General features: G+C 43.3%; 1 protein-coding gene across 1 annotated transcript; it reads left to right on the top strand.

Moving 5' to 3' along the window:
- Positions 1-747: 747 nt before the first annotated feature.
- PCK2 (phosphoenolpyruvate carboxykinase 2, mitochondrial) lies at positions 748-25,278 on the top strand. The gene is made up of 10 exons (XM_073632715.1): positions 748-905; positions 15,622-15,876; positions 17,064-17,248; positions 17,441-17,644; positions 17,734-17,921; positions 18,045-18,207; positions 21,795-22,013; positions 22,130-22,267; positions 24,234-24,329; positions 24,424-25,278. Exons 1-10 carry the CDS (start codon positions 877-879, stop codon positions 24,876-24,878), a joined length of 1,932 nt encoding a protein of 643 aa, XP_073488816.1. The 5' UTR covers positions 748-876; the 3' UTR covers positions 24,879-25,278.
- Positions 25,279-26,942: the final 1,664 nt, after the last annotated feature.

The raw sequence follows: 26,942 nt of genomic DNA on the forward strand, positions 1-26,942 counted from the left end.
CTTACAGGCACTTTTTAAAATAATTTTCTTGTATTATTTAATTTACTAAGTTGCGTTTACATGCATTTGCGCATATTTTCAATGCACTGCGGTAAAAATGCTAGCATTCCGTGCATTTCTAAATTCATGACAGCACTGCAATGGTGTAAACTAGGCTCATACGTTCATTTTTCTTGCATATGCATCTGTACTGCGTTTATACTGCATTTAAAAAACGCATCCAACTGCATGTAAGGCTGAATTCACACCTAGGCATTTTTAGAGCTTTTTGCATTTTGCAGATTTGCACTACAGAACGTGTTCCATAGGAAACCATGTTAAATGGACTGTAGTGCAAATCTGCAAAATGCAAAAAGCACTAAAAATGCATAGGTGTGAATCCAGCCTAAGAGATGGAGGTAAACGTCATCAGGTAGAGCTGGAGGGGGGGGGACACATGGGATTGCCTGCACACTGTTCTGGGATACAGGGGATGCAGATTTTTGTGTAACACCCCGCCTCCAGATGTCTGCTAGAATTTAACTGGGTGGGGGAGGGGCACGACCAGGGGCTTGGCAGCCAGCAGCCAATAGTCACCTAGAAAAGTACCGGCTATTCTAGGAAGTTAGGACCTAGGAGGGGGGAGGGGACAGAAATTGGTGACACGATGACATTGGTTGCTTGTGCTGTAACTCTGATACAGGATGTATAACACACTTAGAGGCAAATAAGACCTTTGGTCTAATTTCACCACCCCAAACCGGTATTCATCTTGTCCTGCCTCTTAATGTGTCCCTACCCCCAGTCCCTCCCTGTTGGCTGTATCCCCACACCTCCCCTTTATCCTCATCTTCTAGGATCTGGGTGACCCACTGCTGTCTCCTATCTGCTGCTAAGATGCCAACCTTCTCTGTGCGCACTGTGGGGTAAGTGAATGGGATGGGCAGAGCGAGATCAGCACACGCATGCATTAAATCCTACACATAGCAAAGATATTCTTCACATAATGTCATTCATGACTGTAACTTATTTTTCGATTACATGCATATATATGCAGGACATCATGAGGTCAGACATAACCAGGGCTGTGTTCTCAATGACGCCTACGGGTACACCATCCAGACAGTCTCATACAGTCATAGGTGTACATGTAATTTTTTTTTTTTTTATTTATTTCAGGTACTTATATAGCACCGTCAATTTACGCAGCGCTTTACATATACATTGTACATTCACATCAGACCCTACCCTCATGGAGCTTATATTCTAAGGTCCCTAACTCACATTCATACATACTAGGGACAATTTAGACAGGAGCCAATAAACCTACCAGCGTGTCTTTGGAGTGTGGGAGGAAACCGGAGTACCCGGAGGAAACCCACGCAGACACAGGGAGAACATGCAAACTCCAGGCAGGTAGTGTCATGGTTGGGATTCAAACCAGTGAACCTTTCTAGGACGAAAGTGCTACCCACTACACCACTGTGCTGCACAATCATCCATTACTTAGCCTTTCTTGGCATATCAACTAGCAGACCAGGGCACACCTCAGGTCTATGTTAATAAGGGGGCATCTAGACCAATGTTTATCAACTCCAGTCCTCAAGGCACCCCGACAGGTCATGTTTTCAGGATTTCCCTCAGATGAAACAGCTGTGGTCATTACTAAGGCTGGCCATACACTATACAATTTTCTGATTCAATTTCCTTTAGATTTACCTTCAACTATGTAGTGCAAGGGCCTGTCTGATTGCATACAAATTGAAAGGGTTTAGGTTTGACCTCATATTATATGGTTTTGGTAAATCTAAAGGAAAGTTGAACAGGAAAATTGTATAGTGTATGGCCAGCTTAAGGCAGTGAAACTGATCAAATCACCTCTGCAAAATAATGGCAAGCCTGAAAACATGACCTGTTGGGGCGCCTTGAGGACTGGAGTTGAGAAACACTGATTCTAGACGCACAAGATAAAGTTAGCGGTGGATGGCAATAGGTTTATATGTGGTATAAAATCATTACCATCTAACTGCATGTGATCACGTATAGTTCTAAAGCTGGCCACGCATCGATCGAAATTTGGCTGGTTCAGGAGGGACCGAACAAATTTCGCTCAGTGTGTGGCAGCCCCTGCTCAACAGAAGTCAATCATTTCATTGGCTTTTGTGGAAGGAACATTGTCTCAATCTGTGGCTGTGTCTGATGATTCGTGTATTCTGACAGTGTCGGGTGGCGCTATCAGAATACAATGTCTTGGAAGGAAGGGGGGGGGGGTACCTGTAACTAATTTCTGTGGATGGAGGAGTCTGTAAAGCTGACCATACATGGGTGAGTCTGTTTGTTTTTTTCATTCGTGCAGTAGGTTGAATGTAAAAAACTGACCTGATTCAATGTGGATGGGGGAATCCTCCCCGCTGTGTCATTGTATTTTGACAGTGGGGAGACTCCCCTGCCATCACAATACATGGATCAGCGCTGCAGCCTATTGCCTATAGTGCTGATCAAGTTGAAATATACCGACAGCACTGAAAAGAAAGAAGTTGGTCAGTAGATCGACTTGTGTTCAACCACAGTGCCCACAGAAGGATCGAAATTTGGTCGTCCTTGCTGAACCAGCTGAATTTCGATCCATGTGTGGCCAGCTTTCGCATTCTATCTACAACAATGAGGTATCCCCCAAAGTGACATTGTATGGTGATAGCGGTATACGCAGCTGTCAGAATACTCTGATCATTGTATGGCCAGCTTTAGCGTACATTTAAAGAGGAAGTAAAGCCTCTTTAAAAAAAAAAAAAAAAAATACACCCTGCAAGGCAAAGGCATAATGAGCTAGTATGCATAGCATACTAGCTCATTATGAATTACTTACCTGAGATAGAAGCCCCCGCATCGGCCCTCGTTTGCCTCCCCTGACGCCGCCATCTATCCCGGAGTGACTTCAGGGTATCGCGGCTCTGGCACTGTGACTGGCCGGAGCCGCGATGACATCACTCCTGCGTATGCGCGCTGGTTCCGCCACTAACGGCATGATCGCCGTTAGAAACAGCGCGCTCAGTGCGCCTGTGCCCGATGGCTACGGCGCATGCGCCGTAGACATCGGTGCCGCTATTCCTGCAAATATCTCCTAAAACTTTTAGGTTTGGGAGATATTTCTTGCACCTACAGGTAAGCCTTACTCTAGGCTTACCTGTAGGTTAAAGTGGTTGTAATGGGTTTACAACCACTTTAAAGTGATTGTAAAGGATCATTTTTTAAAAATGACAAACATATAATACTTGCCTCCACTGTGAAGATCGTTTTGCATAGAGTGGCCCAGATCATCCTCTTCTGGCGGCTCTCGTGGCTCCTCATCGCATCAGATAACCCCGTAGGAGAAGCAATGTCCCAGGGGGGTTACCTTGCGGGCGAGTTCCCGAGTCCAGCATTTGCGTCCACAGACACGAATGCCGGACTCGTCCCCCGGCACCCGCGTCATTGGATTTGATTGACAGCAGCGGGAGCCAATGGTTGCGCTGCTATCAATCTATCCAATCAACAGCCGGGACCCCATGGAGAGAGGGACAGCGTGTCCCCGCCGAGGAGATGAAGGGGCTCAGGTAAGTAAAACGGGGGGGCTGGTGACTGCCAGGTGTTTTTTCACCTTAATGCATAGGATGCATTAAGGTGAAAAATCATGAGGGTTTACAACCCCTTTAATATGGGGATGCAATCTACAGCTGGCCATAGATGGTTTGAATCTTGACCAGTTCAGTAGGAACCAGCTGAGATTTGAACCATCTATGGGCAGGCTGAATGTACCTCAGAGCCGGTTCACATGGGGGCGACTTGTCAGGCGACCTAGCCGCCTGACAAGTCGCCTCCCGTTCTGTACAATGGAACCGTTTGCGTCGCTCCGACTTAGAAGAAAGGTTCCTGCACTACTTTGGGGGCGACTTGCATAGACTTCTATACAGAAGTCGTCTTGCAAGTCGCCCTGGCAGTCGTGTGCAGGTCGCCTCGGTGAGGCGACCTGAAAGTCGTGCCGCCTCTGGTGTGAACCGAGGCTAAGTCAATCCATCGTGATCCATGTGATTATGCCAGTGGCTATAGCTACTAGCAATAATTTCTGTATGTTTTCCAGGCTGGAACGGCTTCCTGTGCCCCCCTGCTGGGAGAACACAAGAGCTCCATGGGAGGGATTACACCATCAACACTGACTGTGTCGATGGGGGTATCGAGAGATTTTCTTTCCTGCAATCCATGGTTGCAGGAAAGAAAATTGCACCATCTATGGCCAGCTTAAGAGTTGCTGGTCATCAGGAACTGGATGAAATTCAAGTTGTAGGAGACCCAGACAGAATCTAATTGCCTGACATCCTACAATCTGAAAGTCGCAGGATCTGGGGGACAAATTGTCATCCAATCAGCTACAGGCACTGTTAGTGTATTCTGACAGCCTCAGATGCGGGTTGTCAGAATACAGTAGCCAGCAGGGTATATTCCTTCATTTAGACTAAACCAGAATCCATAGCTAAGGGGAGTCGATAGACAGACATCTTACAGTGTATGTCCAGCTAAAGCTTACGCTGATTTACTTTTGATCTACCTCTAGCTATTCTGATGAGCAGAGATAGTGTTTGTCTAGGGATAACCAGAATGGAATTGTACAAAGTCAGCTATAGGTTTCCTGTAATTTAGTACAGAATGTGGTGGTAACTAGTCATGCTGGATTAGAAGCTGAGCACTCCAGCAGCAGTCATGGTTAGTTATGACCGCACCATTCCTGAAAGGCAGCTTTGCCTATTCATATGGGCAAGTCACTGTCATCTACAGTACACAAAAAATAACTGACATTTCTTAGCTGTGTGCGTGTCTCTGCTGAATGTCACCACTTCATAGAAAGCATAAGCAGGAGTATAATTATGTATAATAATTGTCTCATGCTAGAACTTTATACGCTCAGTGCCTAGGCGCAATTCACCAACAGTCAATGTAGTATTTATACACGACCTTCATTTATAATATATACTGTATATACTACTCTGACATTGTCTGCTTTACACCACCGCATACAATTAGGGTCTATACTTGCACACAAATAAGGCAGATTGCAGTCATGATGGCTCTGCTGGTGTCCAAGTTAAATTGAGCATTTTCTATTTTCAGATATCTTCTAAAATAATCAGCCAAGAAAATATATTTCTATTGTGCATGTGAGCTATGGACCACTGTAAGCTCCTTGAGGGCAGAGACTGATGTGTATGTACGATATATGTAAAGTGCTGTGTATATTGTCTGCGCTATATACTCAACTTACTGTATATACTGTACCTGTAATAAAAAATATAATAACTGTCAAGATTAAAAGGTGCCAGAAAGGGTTTTCAAAGCGTACTATATGTGGAGCCTTGTGTTCTCTACTAGGACAGTGTTTAGAATCTCTGCCTTGCAGCACTGGGGTCCATGATTCAAGTCTCGGCCAGGACACTGCCTGCATGGTGTTGCATGTTCTCCCTGTACTTACATGAATTTCCTCCAGGCAGTCTGGTTTCTTCCCACATTCCCTATTATTATGTATGTGTGGCTTAGGGACCTTAAGCTAGCCATAGACTATTTGAATCTCAGCCGGTCCAGGGACCGCCCAAGATTCAAGTCTCGACCAGGACACTGTCTGCTTGGTGTTGCATGTTCTCCCTGTACTTACGCTAGTTTCCTCCAGGCAGTCTGGTTTCTTCCCACAATCCCTATTATTATGTATGTGTGGGTTATTATTATGTGTGTGCCGGTCCAGGGACTGCCCAAGATTCAAGTTTCGGCCAGGACACTGTCTGCATGGTGTTGCATGTTCTCCCTGTACTTACATGAGTTTCCTACAAGCAGTCGGGTTTCTTCCCTATTATGTACAGTATGTGTGTGGGATTAGGGACCTTAAGCTAGCCATAGAATATTTGAACCTCGGCCGGTCCTGGGACTGCCCAAGATTCAAGTCTCGGCCAGGACACTGTCTGCATGGTGTTGCATGTTCTCCTGTGCTTACATTAGTTTCCTCCAGGAAGTCTGGTTTCTTCCCACACTCCCTAGTAAGTATCTCCTAGATTGTAAGCTCTAACAAGCAGGGCCCTCTGATTCCTCCTGTATTGAATTGTATTGTACTTGTACTGTCTGCCCTAATGTTGTAAAGCCCTGCGTAAACTGTCAGCGCTATATAAATCCCTGTATAATAATAATAATGTGTGTGTTTATGTGTGTGAGATGGGGACCTTAAAGGGGTTCCTATGCATTAAGGTAAAAAAACACCTGTCAGTGACCGCCCCCCCCCCCCCCTCCCGCTTTACTTACCTGAACCCTCGAACTTGTCCCTCTGTCTCTCTGCTAGGGGGTTCTCGGCTGTTGATTGGAAAGATTGATAGCAGCGTAGCCATTGTCTCCCACTGCTGTCTTTCTAATCTAATGACGTGGCTGCCGGGGGGCGGGGCTGAGTCCTGCATTCGGTGTCTATGGACGCTGAATGCTGGACTCAGGAGTGCGCCCACAAGGTAACCCCCCCAGGAGAGCCAAGGAATTATCTGATGTGGGGAGGAGCCGCAAAAGCTGCCAAGGGACCCCACAAGAGCCGGTTCAAAATGAGCTGCACAGTGGAGGTAAGTATGATATGTTTGTTATTTTTTTTTTAAAACATGAACTTTTAGTGGCACTCTAAGCTAGCTATAGACAATTTGAATCTCGGCCGGCCCAGGCACTGCCCAAGATTTAAACCATGTATGGGTAGGCTGATTGTATCTAAGTTGATTGATTGACCAACTGGGGTACAACCAGCATGTCGGATTTTGCATGTGATTATTAGCAGCGGTTATAGCCGCTAGCAATAACCACTGTGTGTTATCCCGCCAGGGATGGCTCCCCACGTGCCCCATCCCCCCCCCCCCCCCCCGCTATGAAAACACAATAGCTCCATTGGGGGCATTCCCACATCAATACTGACTGTGTTGATGGGGGGGGGGGGAATTAGTGATTTTTTTTTTTTTTTCTGCAACCAGTGGAATGTACAGTTCTGCATGTAATTTGCTGTGTATAATTACCTGCAATAGATAAGCTATACCTGTAACAAACTCCTGTTCCATAGAACTGGTAACATAATGGAAAAGACAATTATGTACAGTAACCAGCTTCAGGTCTGCAGTCTCTGGCTTTCTCTAAAGCTGGCCACACACATTATGATTTCCCTTGTTCAGCCCTATGCCTGAAGATAGAAATCACTCAATTCCCCCATCTACACTAACCAATGTGAATTGAAGACTCTGCACCTATTGTATTCTGACAGCCAGCAATTATGACTGTCAGAGTACCTGAACAGTGTCTGTACCTGATTGGATGCAGGCATTGTTCGGCCAGCTCCGATTGAAAAATCGAGTTTTGTTGAGCTGGCTGGTGCTGACAGGGCCACCCAAAGAACGTATTGTGGCCGATTCAGCCGGAATCAGATGAAATTCAATCATGGAGTGCCTATGGCCATCAGTATACATGCCCAGGTGCAGGATGTGAATGTATATCCTCCATTGATCTTCTGCACACAGTGAATATTCAGCACAGAACCCTGCACATGGCATCAAAGGTGCACTCAGACCTGATAATGACCAGTGAATAATGACAACAACTTCCAGCAAAACATCTATGGCTTCCCCTTAGGCCGGCGTGTCATCACATTGCTCCTGAAAGAATAGACAGCCCCTGTGGCTGCTAGAGAAGGCTGTACAGAGTGTGTTGCCATATTGTCAGACTGCTCTGTGCATAGTGATTTTGGATGGACACACCAGCTTGTACATTCCAATGCCAGGTCGTACAGACTGTGCAATCTTTTTCTGCAACTCTTATTTCAGTCATCCATATAACAATGTAAAGTGGAAAGGCGTGGACTGGCAGATCCTAAATCATGCCCCATGTCTAAGAGCACCTTTGGGCCACTGGATGTCTCTGGGGGCTGCTGAGATTCAAGGCTATGGCCCCATGAGTACCAAATGCAAAGAGCATCCTGAATTTTTACTAACTAGCTTTTGGGCTATTATCACCCCCAATGGAGGGCACACCAGGAGAGCTATTGAAGTGAATGCCTAGCGTGGTTTGAAAACTGCGTGCTGTTCAGGCCTGTCAAATTTGTTTGATGTCATATACCTGTACCTTTCCAGGGTGTGGGGGACATTCAGTAATGCCAAGTGTCCCAATCTTGTGTCATGGCTTCCAAAAGACCTTTTTTAAAGGCAGTAGATACATTCACTGTAAATTTTATTCCTGCTGAGTCAGCGCTGTAATAACCTAAAAAAAATATTTTTATGATAGGATTAGCAGCGTAAGGTCATGCACACATTTGTGGGCTTAATATGCCAGAGATTCTTTGCATTTCCAGTCTTGCACTAGAAGTGGCAGTGGATCCATACCTCCTATAGTACAGACACAGAGGGGTTGATTTACTAAAACCGGAGAGTACAAAATCTGGTGCAGCTCTGCATACAAACAAATCGGCGTCCAGGTTTTATATTCAAAGCTTAAAGGATAAGTAAAGGTTTGTTTAAAAAAAAAAAAAAACGTCATACTTACCTCCTCTGTGCACTTGGTTTTGCACAGAGTGACCCCGATCCTCCTTTTCTGGGGCCGCTCCTGGCTCCTCCTCTTCTCGAGTGCCCCGTTGATGAGCCGGGGCACTCATGCGGGCGCGCTCTTGTGTCCTGCTGCTGTATCCATTGACACTGACAGCAGGACTCGGGGCCCCCCCCCCCGGCTCCCACGTCATTGGATTCGATTGACAGCAGCAGGAGCCAATGGCTGCGCTGCTATAAATCTATCCAATCAGGACCTGAGACACTGACTGGAGCTGGTGTGCTCGTCCCTGTCGTTGGAAAGACTGGGTTCAGGTAAGTAAAAGGGGGGCTCTGTGGGGCAGCTGTATCACAGGAGGTTTTTCACCTTAACCACTTGCTGACCAGCTCACGCCGATATACGTCGGAAAAGGGGCACGGGTGCGCAAAACAACGTACCCGTACGTTGCTGCATTATCCGCGGCTAGCGAGCATGGGTGCCGCGGACTCAATGTCGGCCCACGATCGTGGCACGGGGAGGCAAAACGGGGAGATGCCTATGTAAAGAAGGCATTTCCCTGTTCTGCCTAGCAACATGACAGGGATCTACAGCTCCCTGTCATCGGGAGCAGTGATCTCTGTCATGTTCTAGTGAGCCCATCCCCCTACAGTTAGAACATGCTGAGGGAACACAGTTAACCCCTTAATAGCCCCCTAGTGTTTTTCACCCCTTCCCCACAAGTCACATTTACAAAGTAATCAGTGCATTTTTATAGCACTGATCGGTGTATAAATGCCAATGGTCCCAAAATAGTGTCAAAAGTGTCCGATCTGTTCGCCGCAATGTTGCAGTCACGATAAAAAATGCAGATTACCGTCATTATTAATAATAAAAAAAATTAATAATAAAAATGCCATAAATCTATCCCCTATTTTGTAGACGCGATAACTTTTGCGCAAACCAATCAGTATACGCTTATTGCGTTTTTTTGTTTTTTTTTTTTTACCAAAAATATGTCGAGGAATACATATTGGCCTAAACTGTGGAAGAAATTATTTTTTTATATATTTTTGGGGATATTTATTATAGCAAAAAGTTAAAATTTATTTTTTTTTTTTTTCAAAATTGTCGCTCCCTTTTTTTGTTTTATAGCGTAAAAAATAAAAACCGCAGAGGTGACCAAATACCACTAAAGAAAAGCTCTATTTGTGGGAAAAAAAGGACGTTAATTTTGTTTGGGTACAACGTCGCACGACCGCACAATTGTCAGTTAAAGCAGCGCAGTGCCGTATCGCAAAAAAAAGGACTTGGTCAGGAAGGGGGTAAATCCTTCCAGGGCTGAAGTGGTTAAATGCATTATGATGAAAAACCTTGAGGGTTTTACAACCCCTTTAATTTAGCAAGCTGAAGTTAGAAGCCAAATGGTTTCTATGCACAGCTGCACCAGATTTTGCACTCTCCAGTTTTCGGAAATCAACCCTACAGTTGTATGCCTGCTACTTTCTGAGACTACTTTCACACTGGGGCGGGCGTCAGTGGTAAAGCGGCGCTATTTTTAGCGCCGTTTTAGCGGCGCTATTCGGCCGCTAGCGGGGCGGTTTTAACCCCCTAGCGGCCGTAAAAGGGTTAAAACCGCCTGCAAAGCACTGCTGCAGCGGCTGTTTGGCGGTGCTGCCTCATTGTTTTCAATGGGCAGGGGCACTTTAGGAGCGATGTATACACCTCTCCTACAGCGCTGCAAAAGGACTTTTTTACCGTCCTGCAAGCGCACTGCTCCAGTGTGAGAGCACTCGGGCTTTCACACTGGAGAGACAGGAGAGGCGCTTTACAGGCGCTATTTTTAGCGCTGTAGCGCCTGTAAAGCGCCTTAGTGTGAAAGTAGCCTAATGCTGCCCTTGCAGATTTAATGTTGGGTCTGCACACTGGCGAGACGTATGATAAACTATCAGAATAGAACAGGCCGTGCTTACTCTGTTATATAGAAAAGCCATCTGTCTGGGATCCTATTTATTCACAGTGCATACTCAGACATGAGTCCTTGGCAAATATAGGGTACAGTCTAAACTAGGGAAATGCTTAATACATGTTTATCCTGAGTTTCTGCATATCTTGTCAATGACCTTAGCTCTTTGTACGTGTTGTTTATCAAATGCAGGGTTAAAGGTCACTAAGGCTGGGCTGTAATTACAGAGCTAAGCAAAACAAGATGAACGGGTAAAAGTTACACGAACACATCACGCATACACCAGTCAGCCATAATAGCCTTTTGCATACTGACACAGAAGAGTGCTACACTTTGACCAAATGACATTGCAATAAGAACATCTTCTGGCACAAGGCAATTCTTTTTAAGAGTAAAACTGACTATATTATACATGACACCTTTTCTCTGGTCTCAATTAAGATGGAATCGAAATCCTGGGTGATAGACTAGTGTAAATTAGCGAATTAAATTGCATGGAGACGGAATCAAAATTGCTTTAATTGAACCCAGCAGAAATTCTGATCACGTTCAACCAACTTTTTCAATAACTTTTTCAATAACCTCCATTAGAGGGGTCTGTTATAGTCCATTACGATCGTTTTGAATTCAGGTGATCAATCCGCCTCATGGGTGCTTGATTGCTTGTTTCACGGCAACCAGTTTTGACTGTATGTTCGATTCTTAGAGGATCAAAAGTGCTTGAAGTTGACATGTGTATAAGTTAGCTTTGTGATGAACCAGCCAGAATTCGAGTCTTAGGTGGCCCTGTTGGAATCTTTCAACCTGACCTACTTTGACCTGAAGATCGAAGGAGCCAGGAGAGAAATTGTCAGCCGAACAGCAGCCCACATTAGATGCATCCACACAGTATATTGAAAACCGCGAGTACTGGATGTCAGATTACAATAGACCGGCAGGAGAGATTTGTCCATCTGTGCTCTTGACGGGGGGAAACGATTTTTTATTTATAGTGGCCTAACCATTGTGAGCCACTATTGCCCAGTTTGGTGATATTGCACTTAATAGGACCGTCCTAGGTCCTGAAAACTCTTGAAAAATTAAAGCGCCCATATGTTTTGTCAAGTAGCCCCAGCTACTTGCAAACGTGTTTGCTCATTCCTTTTGTTGCCAACATCTTCTATTTATCACATGATCCATTTGTTTCATTGACTACCTGTACTTCACTTTTTTGCTGTGGCTACATTCACTGGTGGGGTGATTGTGACGCCTCATTGTAGCCACCACAAAATGCATGTTGCCTCCTAAGGATTACACATACATGTGCAGGTGCTCAGTGCGCAGACTTGCACAGGCGGCAAACAAAGGCTGCAGCTTGAGAGGATGCACAACTTCAGTATGCTGCTTGATCAATCACTATAATTGCAAAGATGTGTCCTTTAAATGGCCCCCGAATGTCAGCCTTAAAATGAGCAGGTCACCATTGTCCCAGGTTCCGTGCATCACCATCTGCAATTCTTAAAACTGAACTTTGCTCATCCAGGGCAAAGTGATAGATTACCATGATAGCCTGCTAACCAGCTGCAAGCCTGCAAGGGCTAAATGTTCATAGGTGTTCAAGTAAAAGATGTATTACTTACTTATCTTGGCTTCAGCAGGCCCCAGCGCTGTCCTCAAGCTCCGGTTCGTGGGTTAACCCTCAGCGTCATCACACACAATGCGAGGCTATTAACCCTACATTGTATGTGAGGAGGCAAGCCTGCGACCACTTAGAGAGGATGCTGTTGGGGACTTGCCCGCAGCAAGAGTTGATTTTGCCTTATTCTGAGAGATTAACTTCCCAACATTTTACCTCTGACCTATTTCCCTAGCAAAAAAAGCCCCGTGAAAGCTCCAATTTGGCCTGCTCAGAGCTTGCATAGACTAAGGACCTGCCTCCATGTGCTAAGGCCTAAAGCCCCAGCATCATGAGGGGGAGAAAATCACACACCCCTATATCCTGAAGTGCAAAGTATGTCACTCAATAGTAAATCACTACAGGAAATAGTAGTAATTAGGGGTCGGCAAGAAGAACCACTGGGTGCGCTGTAGGACACAGGATATTGACACTCCTGGAAGTGTCGGGTCCTGGCAAAACTTTAACAGACAATTTCTCTTCGATTTAGGGGAATTCAGCAGTTCAGGCAGCATTAGTGGTAGGTATTTCTCTTCTTTACAGGTACAGCTGTTAAACATTTGCGAAAGAGTCACTTCAAAGAGATTTACAGCATGATCTGATTATGAAAACTGCAGTCCTGTTCAAAAGGCATGTGAAAATCCTGCTGAATCTTTACCAAGGAATTCCATGAAACACAGATTAAAAGTACATTTGAAATTGAGTAAACTTCTGCAATCATAGCAGGCTTGCAATGTTTGCTGTAGCATTAGTAGTTCACAAACACATGTGTATTGTGCGCTGTGACCTTTGCTCTATATTACAAATGAACAGTTGCTAGTTTTCTGAAGATAAAAACAGCTGGTGAGGCCCTCTGCTGTTTGCAAGCGATTTCTTTTTTTTTTTTTTTTATGCCTAGCACATTCATAGAATTCCTAGAACAGATACAGATTTGTGTATTTGGTATAGATATATCATGAGTGGTACCAATTCAAGTAAATTTGGGGACACATTTATAAAATAGGATTTTAGCAGCAAAATATACACCAAATAGTCTTTATTTGAGCTATAAGAAGTGTTGTAAATATCCTTGTGACAGCGTCTGTGTAAAGACCCCCCTCATCCAACCCACTGTTACCTCTCCAAAATTTCCGACCACTCTTAGCCAGCAATAACAAAATCTGATATGGGGGACCATGTGACATCCACCGGTGATGTTGTGCTTGGGCCTAGTCACTAAACTAAGAACTGGCACATGATGGAGAGGGTGACATAACTGCTCTCTCTAATTTCTGGGCATCAAGTATATTGGCAGTGGCTGTGGTAGAAGAAGGATTGGCTGGGGATCACCAGAGAAAATGACTTCACTGATTTGGGGGGGGAGAGCGTTTTTACACAGAAATTGTCAACTTTCCCTGGTTGGGCAGAGTGACTGTGAGGGAGATTTATTAAAACTGGTGCAGCTGTGGATAGTAACCAATCGGCTTCTAACTTCAGCTTGTTCAATTAAACTTTGACAGTCAGCGAAGGTTCACATTGATGCGATTTGACATGTCAAATCGCATGCCAAATTGGCGTCTATTGCCAGCAATGGCACCGTCCGAATCGCTGTGGCGCCACACCGATTCCCAAAAGCAGTTCCTGTACTACTTTTGGCGACTTGGGGGGGGCGATTTGTATAAACATCTGTGCAGGAACCCAGCCAGATGTCTGTCAAATCACCCCCAAAGTCGGACTGCATTGTCAAGTTGAAATTCAGCCGAACTCGCACGATTTCTAACACGCTCCAGTGTGAACCAGGCTCAAATCTGGAAAACGATTGGTTTCCATGAAGGGCTGCACCATATTCTGTGTACACCAGTTTTTGTAAATCTCCCCAGTGTCTCTTTTGTGACAGTACAAGAGGTGTGTAAAGGTACACAACAGATTGTAAGCTCGCAGGAGCAGGGCTCCTCTAACCCTCTTGTTTTGAATCGTACTGTTGGTACAGTGTCTCCCTTTACATTGTAAAGCACGGCGCAAACTGTTGGTGCTATATAAATCCTGTATAATAATAACAGTAAAAATTTAAACATTAACAATGACATGAATACAAAGAGTATACTCTATATGCTGAGTAGATGGTTTAGACACTGCTTTTCAGCAATGGCCAACCCCACAACCTTTGATGATCCTGGAACACATCTGCTGGTGATGCTGGGACACCCTCTTTCACACACAGAAAGCCTGATATAAAAAAAAAATACAGTACTTAAAAAATGTACAGCTAACAATCAGATTCAACCCTGCCCACCTCCTACTGACCCGCTGTTCCTGGAACACACCTACTAGTGATGCAGGTGCACCCTCTTTGTGCCTTTAAGCCCTGGTTCACATTGATGCTACTTCAAGTGAAGTAGCGCGATTTCAAAGTAGCAAGGTCATCATGATTTCAGGTGCTAATTGATAGACATTTGTGTGGCTTAATACACAGATGTCTATTGAATTCCCAAATGAAACCGGCAAAAGTAGTGCAGGAACTACTTTTGCAAATCGTTGTGGCGCCGCAAAATCGGTGTCGCACCTATTGGAACAGTGCCATCGCCGCCAATAGGCTTCGACTTGTCATGCAATTTGATCTCTCAAATCGCATGACAAATCGCTCCAATGTGAACCTAGGCTTACACACAGAAAATCTACCAGTGCTAAGAAGATTCGTACTGCTGCTGATTAGATTCAACTCTGCCTGCCTACGACTGACCCTCTAGTGAGCTGTGTGTGCCTATTCTGTGGTGGACTGTACATAATTTAGGCCAAACTGTGGCAACTTTATGAACATAATACAGTTGTAGCATATAGTGGATAGATAAAAATGTTAAGGGTATGGTTCACTTTTTGGACAAAAATGCAAAGGTGACCAAAGTTAGAATATCCTGGTCACCCCTTAGGACCCGGCTGTGATGCCCCAAGCTGCCAGTGTAGTATACTGTAAACCACAATACACAGGACGCAATACTTGTATTTTGCAAGTGCTGACTAATTCTGTCATCTATTGATTTTATTTTCCATCAAAACTGAAAAAAAATGCTATAAATATTTTTGTTTTAATACATTTATAGGGGTTGTATTTTATTTGCCTAACTTAAAAATAAAAAGCATTTGCTTACTGATTTGCTATAGGTTTGTATGGCACAGTAACCGTTTTTACATTTGTGGTAAATCGCATTCCACTTGAATGTAATCTTGAATGATCTTGTGCATTTCCATTTTATGTAAGTTTGTCTTTTATGTCACATTTTATAAGTGGATGTCAGTCTCTCTTCATATATTCTCCTTACTGAAAAATGTGCTTCCCTGTTTTGCCTAGCCTTTAGAATTGATGCTGTGTTAGTTATGCACATTTTCAAGGTAATTTAAAGATCAGGGTGATGTTTCTATCATGCTTACTGTATGTCTAGAATGAATGAACACAAGTGAAGTCTCTCACTATTATTACTATGTTTTTTTTTTCCTTGCACAGGCCGTGCTCCCGGACAGTTAAAGCATGGGTGGAGGCACAGCGGGTAAGATGCCGCAGGGCACATGCTGTGCAGACGCTCAACGCGCAGATGGAGCGTCTCCCTCCAGGTGTCCGAGAATTTGTGATAAGAGGAGCTGAATTGTGTAATCCCCAAAACATCCACGTATGTGATGGGTCACCGTCTGAAAATGACACCCTTCTGACCTTATTACAGCAAGAGGGAATGCTAAAGAAACTAAGCAAGTACTCTAACTGGTAAGGTGCCATTTCCATACTGTATACATTATAGCCAAGAGTGTAACTATAGCCATAGCAGACCTTGCCACTGTCATGGGGCCTGGAGCTGTTTGGCTACCCCAGGGGTGCTCAACTTTTTGAAGAGCTAGGGCCACTTAAATGATTTGGTAACCGGTCATGGGCCACAATGAACTATGGGATTTTACCATCCCCCAAACTGCAAATGTAAATGAGCCCATACTGTCCTGAGCCCCCAAAAAGGCTGCTTTCACACTGATGTGCCGCATTTTACGCGTTTTTTCTTGCGGGTTAGCTTCACTAAGTGGTAGACTTCTATTACATCTTGGGGGTGTGGTACACTTTCTGAAAACACACCAAAACTCCTGCATTCAGGATATAATAGAAGTATATGGCTCAGTGTAGCTAACCCCCATGAAAGCCACAGGTGCTCTGAGCTGCACCTGCGGATCAGTGTGAAAGCAGCCTAAAAACCCTTCTTTATAAATGCTAATATGCCCATTGCAAAAGTGCAGTGCATGTGATGTTTAATACACTGACCTTTTCCTCTTCTGCTGGCATCTCTCTCCTGGCTGCTAGAAAGGTCCCAGGCGAAGTGTACTTGGTATCACTCTGCCTGGGACAGGTGCTGGCGCTGCAGAGGCAGTATCGGCTTATGCAGCTCCTGCTTCTTCCCGCAACCCGTTGATCGTGATCTGGGCTTGCCAACCTGCTATGCTAGAGAATGGGCATGCGCTTCCCTGGTTTGAGATTGCAGGCCACATCAGAGGGCTCCGCAGGCCACATGAGGCCCACAGGACAAGTGTTGAGCATCCCTGGGCTACACAATTATTTATGCAGGAACATTTTTTTCAAATACATTCTTGGATATAGAATTTAGGAAACTCTACATGATTGCAATGAAATTAATTTGTATTAGATAGGGCACATCGATGTGGAGTTTAAAGAGGAAGGGGGCCTTTAGTGGTTTTCTATTGAGTCCTATCACAAAGTTTTGGTACTAATTTCAGCCAGTTTTCTTGGGCATATTTTCATGATTGTTTATTTTATTAGTCCATATTCTTTTTCAATATGTCCGTGCGTCCTTGTTGATATTGCTCGTTTTTGTTAAATAAATGTCAGCTTTGGCTGACTTTCTATTTAGGCAACAAATTAAACTTTTATGGTTTTATCTTTTTTCTTGTTAGCTGGCTGGCAAGAACTGACCCAAAAGATGTAGCCCGAGTGGAGAGTAAGACTGTTATAGTGACTGACAAGCAAAGAGACACTGTACCAATTCCACTGGAAGGTGCAAAAGGACAGCTGGGAAACTGGATGTCCCCTCAAGACTTTGATCGAGCAAAGGGTGAACGTTTCCCTGGCTGCATGAAAGGTTTGTATCATTTTTTGGGGTTTATTAAAAGCATGGATGAAGATATCTGTGGGTTGAAGGAAAGGAAACTATACTTTTATAGCCAGCTTTGTGTCATTTTTTCTGCATATATTCTCCACTCTTATTTCTTATATAGCCTCTCTCATCTGATTGTCTCTGGTCTTATTCAGGTATTTGATTTGTTTTTCATAGGTCGCACAATGTATGTACTACCATTCAGTATGGGCCCAGTTGGTTCCCCACTGGCTAAGTATGGGGTACAGCTCACAGATTCTCCCTATGTAGTCGCCAGCATGCGCATCATGACTCGGATGGGCAAACCAGTGTTGGACGCACTGGGAGATGGTGAATTTGTGAGATGTTTGCACTCTGTGGGACAGCCGCTTCCTCTGAAAGGTAGGATAAAATCTTTGTTATCCTTTGATCATTGTGCATCATATAAATATATATGTTTATAAATGGTGTCTCTTTATTTTTTTTAACAGCCCCTCTTGTGAATTCCTGGCCCTGCAACCCTGAAAATACACTAATTGCCCATGTCCCTGATAATCGTGAAATTGTGTCCTTCGGCAGTGGATATGGAGGAAATTCTCTGTTGGGAAAAAAATGCTTCGCTCTGCGTATTGCCTCCCGAATCGCAAAGGATGAGGGCTGGTTGGCGGAGCATATGCTGGTGAGAGAGGAGTTTATAGCACACTGTACACTCTCTCCTGCACTAGACCCTCTGTCTTCTGTTTCCTGAGCCTTTTCATGTTACTATACATTCTTCTGTTATGGGGTTTTTTTCCCATGTTAGATTTTGGGGATCACAAACCCTGCTGGACGTAAGCGATACATCGCAGCTGCTTTCCCAAGTGCATGTGGAAAAACAAATCTGGCCATGATGAGGCCATCGCTGCCTGGCTGGAAAGTACAGTGTGTGGGGGATGACATTGCCTGGATGAAATTCGACAGTGAAGGTGCGTGGTACAATTCCTTTTTGTGGTTGGGCTGCCAACAGGAAACGCAGTGAACTATGCAGTAAGCTTAAAATAGCAAGGGCAAAATCAGTGATGATGGATGCATTTTCCTTGTTACATTAAAGTTAAACTCCTTACAGAAGTGAAAATGTGTAATTCATATATACGCATAGGGAATGCACCCTCCTGTACAGTGCATCTCATATTCATTCATTGCCCCAGTCTTCAAAGGTATCCAGAAACCCAGTCTCCTAACACACTTTCATCCACATTCCCAAACCTGAAAACAGAAGAGAGAATGGATATTAGAGGACATTTGTTTATAAAAAATATGTAGGCAGCTATTACTAACCTTTCTATAAATGGCTGGTTTCAGGGCTTGAATACTTTGTGAGTCTCTGCCCTAGAACAGGTATGCAAATACTGTATGAAAAATAAGGACTACATGTTTACTCTATTTGCTGTATACTTTTTTTTATGAAAGTACTTAATCCAGAGATGGTCAGATTACTAAAAGGAGGCCATTGAAGAAAACGGTATTGGAAAAACATAGGGGCGGCCATTGCTGACCATGCTGAAAATGCCAGATGTCTGACTGTCACCTTGAAACAGTGGCTTTAACAGTTTCTGAAGTACAGACCTGGAAAGAAAGCAAAGAAAGCATGTAGATCAGAAGTTCTGACTTCACTCAAACTTTATAATCTGCATTTTTGTTCAGCTCAGAAAGTACTAAGGCCAGAGACAGTCAGGGAAATAGTATTTTCAGAAAGAAGTATAGGCAGCCTGCAAACATCTGTACAATTTTGTTTCATACCAAAACACTGCATTAAAAAAAATATATATATGTATGTATGTGTGTGTGTGTGTGTGTGTGTGTGTGTGTGTGTGTGTGTGTGTGTGTGTGTGTATGTGTGTATATATATATATATATATATATATATATATATATATATATATATATATATATATATATATATATATATATATATATATATGTGTGTGTGTCCTCAGCTCTGTACAGTATGGGCCTGTTCACACCTAGTAGTATACTGCAATAGGATGTGCGCTCCTGCCTGCTACTGCAACATGTGTGTGCACGTTGCCAGTCATTTTGAATGGCACCGCAATTCACATACATAACACACCTACGTGTGATACAGCGCACTGCAATACACAAAAGAAGGATGCAGTGTGCTGCGGTGAATAAAAAAAAAATACTGCAGCCAACGTAGCACAGCTTGACGTATAATGAAGTGTGTTGTAGCACATGCGTTATCATAGCACAGCATACTGTAGATCCAATGAGCAATGTAAAAACATTATCTTTATTTGTTTCTGGTGTAGAAAACCTAGTACTACCCACTCCATGCTATGAGATTACGCCACTTCCCTCCTTCATTCTTCCTTGTATGCTGACCATCTGCTGCGTGATATTGGCAATAATTCTCTTCCTCACTGTTTATTAGTTGGTTCTGCAAGATCTGCTTTTATATGGCCTTCCTGATAATGCATAGCCACATTCACACCGTGGTCTACCCCCCATTTCAGTCTGTCTGCACTGTTTGCAGAAAGGTATAGATGAGAAAATCAATTTTCAAATCAGGCAAATTGCTATTTTTTTTTACCTAAATATAGGCATGAAGATTTGCTCAGTCTGGGAAGAATTATACAGTTCATGACTCACAGTTGCTGGATCCTAATTTGTGCAATTATTTTTTTCCCCATAGATCTGACAGATCTTCATGTATGTAGATATTCATGGAAATAAGAAATATGCAAATTGCAGATTTTTCTGATTTAATCATCCCTGTTTAACCTCCCTGGCGGTATGATTATTTCAGATTTTTGCGTCTCAAAGCAGTACAATTATTTTGCATAGAAATTTGGCGTTTTATATTGTAGGCCTGTAATTCTTAGCAATAACACTCTTAAATTTGTCCAAACAAGAGTCTAGTAGATATCCCGGGTATGATGAAGTTTGAAACACAAAATCAGAAATTATAATATAATAAATATAAATAATTAAAAAAATAATAATAATAAAATATATTTCCCCACGATTCACTATCGCTCAATTCTGCAAGTGTTCTAATGTATTATCGCTGTTTTCTAGCTGGTTTAAAGCCACTTTTGACGTAAAGGGACACTTTTTGGTTGCTATGGACAATCTCCAGTTTCCAGGCAGAAAGAACAGTATATATAATATAAAACTGCATGCAGGGCATTGGACAAAGCACTGGGGACAAAAGGGATGTGAAATGATTTAATACAGTACTGTAATCTGTAAGATTGCAGTACTGTATGTGTTATGATTTTTCATTTTTTTGAATTCGCCGCCAGGCTCCGCCCCATGCGTCACGGCGCTCGCAGGGAACGGAGCCTGGCACAGAGAGGCTTTGGGAGGAGGACAGAGCCCGTGGACACAGAGGGGGGGACATCGCAGGATCCTGGGGACAAGGTAAGTACACCGCACCAGGATCCTGAGATGTAATCCCGAGTGTGGCTCGGGGTTACCGCTAATGGTGCTGAAATTTAACCCCGAGCCACACTCGCGAAACCCGCCAGGGAGGCTACAAGATACACAGGATGCCAACATGCTTCAATCCATCCCCCAACAGTCTTAAAGCCCTGCTCAATAGGGCCGTAAGTGATTATGAAAAACTATAAATTATAAACAGCCTAAATTTAGATTAATTGGGTATTTCCTCTTACTTCATGATTGGGATAGCATTAGCAGTTTATGGGATTATAGAACTTTAGTCGGTTTTGGAATCTGTAACTAAAATATAATTGTAGCTGTTCATACTTAAAAACGGCAAGGTTCCTATTGCATTAGTCCCTATCGTTGGTGTGCCCATGTTTAAGTGGGCGCAGTCTGAAAAAGTTTTAATTCATTTGTTGGCACCTGTACCAGGAATGTCTGCCAGCTGCTGTTTCTCGTTAGTGAAAGGAGATTGTCAACCTAAACTTTTTAATTTTGGACATAGGTGTGCGCAGCCTATTGCATTAGGGTGTGCACCCCAAAGCTCAAACACACATGCCTTTCTCTGCAGCCATAGCTGCACTGGACAGTGAATGAACAGGATAGTGCTCTGTGCTGAGCGGCTTCCTGTTCATTTACAAACCAAAGCATAGTAAACACAGTTTACTATGCTTCAGTTATGCATGAACACAGTGAGTGAGTGTGTTCATTTAGAAAAGAAGGGTCTGGTAAATTACAATGTTTACTAGCTTCTTCCCCCACTCTCGATTCTGGGAGCGAAAGAAAGGGTGAAGCCCAGGCGATGGGGAGAATTGGCACACCTGGCACACCCCCTTCACACGCCTATGATTTTGGAGAATGTGGGTCCTGGGGCTCAGTCAGATCTTTTTTTTTTTTTTCTCTTTGTCCAATTTAGAAAGATTTTCCTTTTAACTCCTGTCACTGGGACAGGAATCTTTCCATGAGTGCCACAGACAATAATGAAAAATGACTGAGATTCATTTCTAACCCTTTAACCCTCTACAAAAAAAGTGCTTTTTGTTATATTGTAGAAGGTAAAAAAAAAATTATTACACTCAAGTATAAATGTTTTGTCTTTTTACAGGACGTCTCCGTGCTATTAATCCAGAAAATGGATTTTTTGGAGTGGCTCCTGGCACCTCTGTAAAAACCAACCCCAATGCCCTTAAAACAGTAGAAAAAAACACTATCTTCACCAATGTGGGAGAGACCAGTGACGGTGGGGTCTATTGGGAAGGACTGGATCAAGAAATACCTCCCGGGGTCACAGTTACATCCTGGTTGGGAAAGCCATGGAAGAAAGGTCAGATGTCCTCCTCCTTCTTCTTCCTTCTTCTCTTTCCTTTTTTTTTTTTTTTTTTTTACTAATCTGCATAGTTTTTAGATCTCAAGTTGTAATGAGATTTTTTATATCTACAGGAGACAAAGAACCCAGTGCACATCCAAACTCACGCTTCTGTGCACCTGCTGCTCAGTGCCCCATTATGGATGAGAATTGGGAGTCTCCAGAGGGTGTTCCTATAGATGCTATTATTTTTGGTGGGAGACGGCCTGAAGGTACGTGATTTTAAATATATATACATATGTACAGTATAAGGTGTACAGAGGCAGTATTAGCACTCAGTCTGAAACCTGTTGGTCCCCAGTTCATGATGTCCTCTCCACCATCGGGGGTTGCTAAGGCATTGTCCTGGCTGGTTGTGCTTCCGGCTGCCAGTGTTTCTACTGTAGGCTGGCTGTTTGTAGTCTCCCTAGCGGGGCAATTGTTTTTGACACTGCCTATGAATGCTAGTTATTGTTTAATTTTGCATATTTTGTAGCACAAAGGATGTTTAGGGTGGTTGTTCTGGTGGGGGGTGGTCCTTAAAGGGCTAATTACGTACTACTATGTAATATATGTCTGTTACTTTGATAAATAGGACTGTGACTTGCCAAAATGTCAATGCAATAAAGCGTTCCTTTTTTTCCTTGGTTTTTCTCTATGGAAGTCCTTTGAGTGTCTACTATACTTTTTATGAATATATCATAGCCTTTCACTCTTTAATGTGCTTGTCCAGCACAAACAACATTTATGTTAAGGGTCAGAGGGACTGTTCCCTGAAGTGCCGGTTCACACAGGGGCGGCTTCAAAGTCATCTGACTCTAAAGCTGCCCCGTACAGCACGACTTCAGCGCAGCTTGCAATACGACTTCTGTATAGAAGTCAATGCAAGCCGCTCCAAAGTCGCCCCAAAGTAGTACAGCAGCCTTTTTCTAAGTCGGAGTGTCTTGAGATGCTCCTATTATAACTGTTGCATTGCAATGATCGGAGCCTGATTTGTCAGGCGGCTAAGTCGCCTGACAGGTTGCCACTGTGTGAACCGGCACTGTCTGTTGGAAAAAAAGGAAAGATACATCATAAGACATTTACACATTTATTAATAAATATCCACTTCCAGACCAGGCCTTTTCTGACACTTTTGTTTACATTTAACATTCAGTATTTTTTGCTAGAAAGTTACTTAGAATCCCCAAACATTAGATATTCTTTTTAAAAAAGAGAACCTAGGTATTACACCGAGTTACTAGATACCAAAAACTTCACTCTTTTAAATTGCTTGAGCCCGTGCCACAGCCACAAATAACATAAATTTTACTATCCATAGGCAACGCTTTAAAAGACTTTACAGGTAATCACTTTAGATTTACAGAGGAGGTCTAGTGCTAGAGTTACTGCCCATGATCTGACGTCCGCGGTGATAGCTCACATGTTTGGGACTATCGCTTTTTGCGTGCGTGCAGGACTGATGCACATGTTCGCCTGCGCACGAGCACAGGAGGACAGGGGCACTTTATTTATTTTTTTTACACTGTTCTTTTAAAATGTAAAAAGGGGACTTTTATTTCTTTCACAAAGAATGCAAACATCCTAATAGGCATGTGACAGATACTCTTTATAGAGAGATTTGGGTTATAATCCCTCCTCTACCCTTAAAAGCATTCAAAACACCAAGATCAGTATTTTCAAATGCTTTTGATTGTTTTTAAAAATGGCGCCATTGACATCCGGGTAAACCAGAAGTGATGTTAGGTCATCGTTTCCATGTTACCATAGGGGAGAGCTGATCAAAGTTGTCCAAGCTTTGTTCGGGTTTCTGAACAGCTGGTCGCTCGGGTCCCCCGGTGGGACAGGAGAGCCCGGGCAAGCCACGGAAGGCGACAGGAGTTCCCTCCCGCTGCTTGTTAGCTGCTAAGATTACTTTTACAAGAGAGATGGCTGTCAGTTCTAAAAAAAAATGGTACCAGGGTGATGCCTGCAGCTACAAGCATCATTCCAGTATAACCCCCCGAAGTCCAGCAACGTACCAGTACATCGCTGGTCCGGAAGTGGATACATTAGATCAATAATGAGCACCTTTAATGCACAAGTGTGCTGGTTACTATCCTTGTACTCTAATTGCATAATTTCCAACAAACAAGCTGTGTATGTTTGTCCAAAGACCTTTACTATGTATGTTAAGTTGGGTATTGGAATATTTTTTAGGTGTGCCGCTAGTATATGAAAGCTTCAACTGGAATCATGGTGTGTTTGTTGGGGCTGCTATGAGATCTGAAGCAACAGCGGCTGCAGAGCACAAAGGTAAGTCAAAAGATGACTCTTCTACAGACACAACATCCCTTTTGATGTATAAATATCCAAATTCTTTTAAATTTGTATTTTTATATTCATTCAGGCAAAGTGATAATGCATGATCCATTTGCAATGCGTCCCTTCTTCGGATATAATTTTGGCCACTACCTCTCTCATTGGCTGAGCCTACAAAAGAGGGAAGGTCTTCGTCTCCCCAAAATCTTCCATGTCAACTGGTTCCGAAAGGATGAAAATGGACAGTTCTTATGGCCAGGTTTTGGTGAAAATGCACGTGTGTTAGACTGGATCTTCCGTAGAGTAGAGGGAGAAGAGAGTGCACGGCAAACTCCTATTGGCTATCTCCCTGCTGAAGGTGCATTGAATTTACAAGGGATAGGTGGAGTTGACACAAATGAGCTGTTTTCACTCCCTAAAGGATTCTGGGAAAGGGAAGTACAAGAGGTGGGAAAATACTTGACAGAGCAAGTTAATGATGACTTGCCACCACAAATTATGGAGGAGCTGAAAGGTCTTCATACCAGGGTGAGCAGCATGTGAAGCACTGGAAGGCCAGAAAGGGAGTGATAGGCAAACAGTTCATACATTGCACAAGTGCCTTTCTTTACATATCTGTAACACCTTTAAAACAATGCAAGCACCCCTTTGAAACGAATGAACTACAAAAATAGGGGCAAGAAGTTTAATCACTTTATAAAGTGATTCAGAAGCTTCAGGACGCAAACCAAAGAAAAAGCAGCAAGATGCTATGTAAGATGTATACATCAAAGAATTATATTTCTCTCAAACCGCCATCTGATGACCTCAGGAATTATGATTGTATTTTTCTGTCTTTTTTAATACGAATAAACCATTTTTTTTTTTTTGTCTTTGGTGTCCTCCTTCTATTAACCTTCTGACGTTTCACGTGTATTAAATGATGAAGTTAATCAAGGGAAAAGTTTTGTGCATTTATAAGGTGTTTTGCAATTTTAACACTAGGTGAAATTTTCTGCATGGTCCACAGTTCATTAAATCTTTATTGTTAACTGTTTCCTGTGCCCTTAAAATCAAAACTTGGTGTGGATGTAACTCCTGTCCTCCAGCAGAGGCCTGGGGAATGAGCAATCAAAGAATCATGCTCCTGTTTTGTACACCCCACCAAAGACTGGGATCTCAGCAGGGATTAACATTTCAAGTTCGGCAGGGATGGGCTTTGCTCTAGTGTTGATGACATCCATTAGACATAATTTTGAGAAGCTTCTGAGGTCATTCAGGAGTCCTTGACAAGTGCATTTGACCTGCAAATGACCTCCTTCTGATCTGCATTTGACTTTCTTTAACCACATAAATACCACACCATAGCCGCCCATTAGTGCAGCCTCACCAGTGCCCATCAGTGCAGCCTCTTCAGGACACATTAACGAAGAAGAAAAATTACTTATTTGCAACATTGTATAACAGAAACTTTTTTTTCCCCCCATATTTTGCTTTTTACGTTTGTTAAGCAAACAATAAAAAAAACCCAGTGGTGATTAAATACCACCCAAAGAAAGCTCTATCTGTCTCAAAAAACAATTATAAAAATTTCATATGGGTACAGTATTGCATGACCATGCAATTTTTATTCAAAGTGCGACAGCACTGAAAGCTGAAAAGAAAGGAAGGTCAGGAAGGGGGTAAAAATGCCCAATATTGAAGCAGTTAAGTGAGTTTTGCATTTCCATATACAAGTATGGGAATGCAAAACCCACTAGACTCTCATTTGTATATTAAATATTTTTTATTTTTATTTATTTTATTTCAGGTACTTATATAGCGCCGTCAATTTACGCAGCGCTTTACATATACATTGTACATTCACATCAGTCCCTACCCTCAAGGAGCTTAAAATCTAAGGTCCCTAACTCACATTCATACATACTAGGGACAGTTTAGACAGGATCCAATTAACCTACCAGCATGTCTTTGGAGTGTGGGAGGAAACCGGAGTACCCGGAGGAAATCCACGCAGGCACAAGGAGAACATGCAAACTCCAGGCAGGTAGTGCCGTGGGTGGGATTCGAACCAGCGACCCTTCTTACTGCTAGGCGAAAGTGCTATCCACTGCACCACTGTGCAATAGTATCACAAGGTGTATACTGTAAAAGGCTACTATGTGAAGAATAGGGGGGGAAAAGGTGGAACTCTGCTTATCTGCCTCCTCCCTTTCGTTGGGGGGGGGGGGTACCTGGTTTTGACAGGTACCCGCTCCCACTTCTGGCTGACTTCACCATGGCAAACTCATCTGGAAGTTCAGCCTCTTTCCCCTGCCATCGGGCCATTCACAAAGCGCAGCGTGCTTCACACATGTGCAGTAGGGAACCTGATGTGTTCACTGCCGGTTTCCCTTACCCAAGATGATGGCGGCAGCACCCAAGAGCTGAAAAATTGGCTGGGGTGAAGACATCACTGGATTTGTGGACAGGTAAGTGTCCTAATATTAAAAATTAACAGCAACAGCCTGAAGCTCCGCTTTAAAGTGATTGTAAACGATCACCTTGTAAAACAACCCTTTCAGTTTAAAAGAGAAATGAAAGCAAAACACTTTTGCATAGATATAACAAAAAACAGAACATTATAAA

Source organism: Aquarana catesbeiana, linkage group LG01 (genome assembly GCF_042186555.1).
Source record: "Aquarana catesbeiana isolate 2022-GZ linkage group LG01, ASM4218655v1, whole genome shotgun sequence".
Taxonomy (NCBI): domain Eukaryota; kingdom Metazoa; phylum Chordata; class Amphibia; order Anura; family Ranidae; genus Aquarana; species Aquarana catesbeiana.

Excerpts from the sequence above, each read along its gene's own strand:
- PCK2 (XM_073632715.1), top strand. The coding sequence starts at position 877 with ATGCCAACCTTCTCTGTGCGCACTGTGGG. Across the intron at positions 17,249-17,440 it reads TTTCCCTGGCTGCATGAAAG|GTCGCACAATGTATGTACTA; the intron begins GTTTGTATCATT and ends TGTTTTTCATAG. Across the intron at positions 18,208-21,794 it reads GATGAAATTCGACAGTGAAG|GACGTCTCCGTGCTATTAAT; the intron begins GTGCGTGGTACA and ends GTCTTTTTACAG.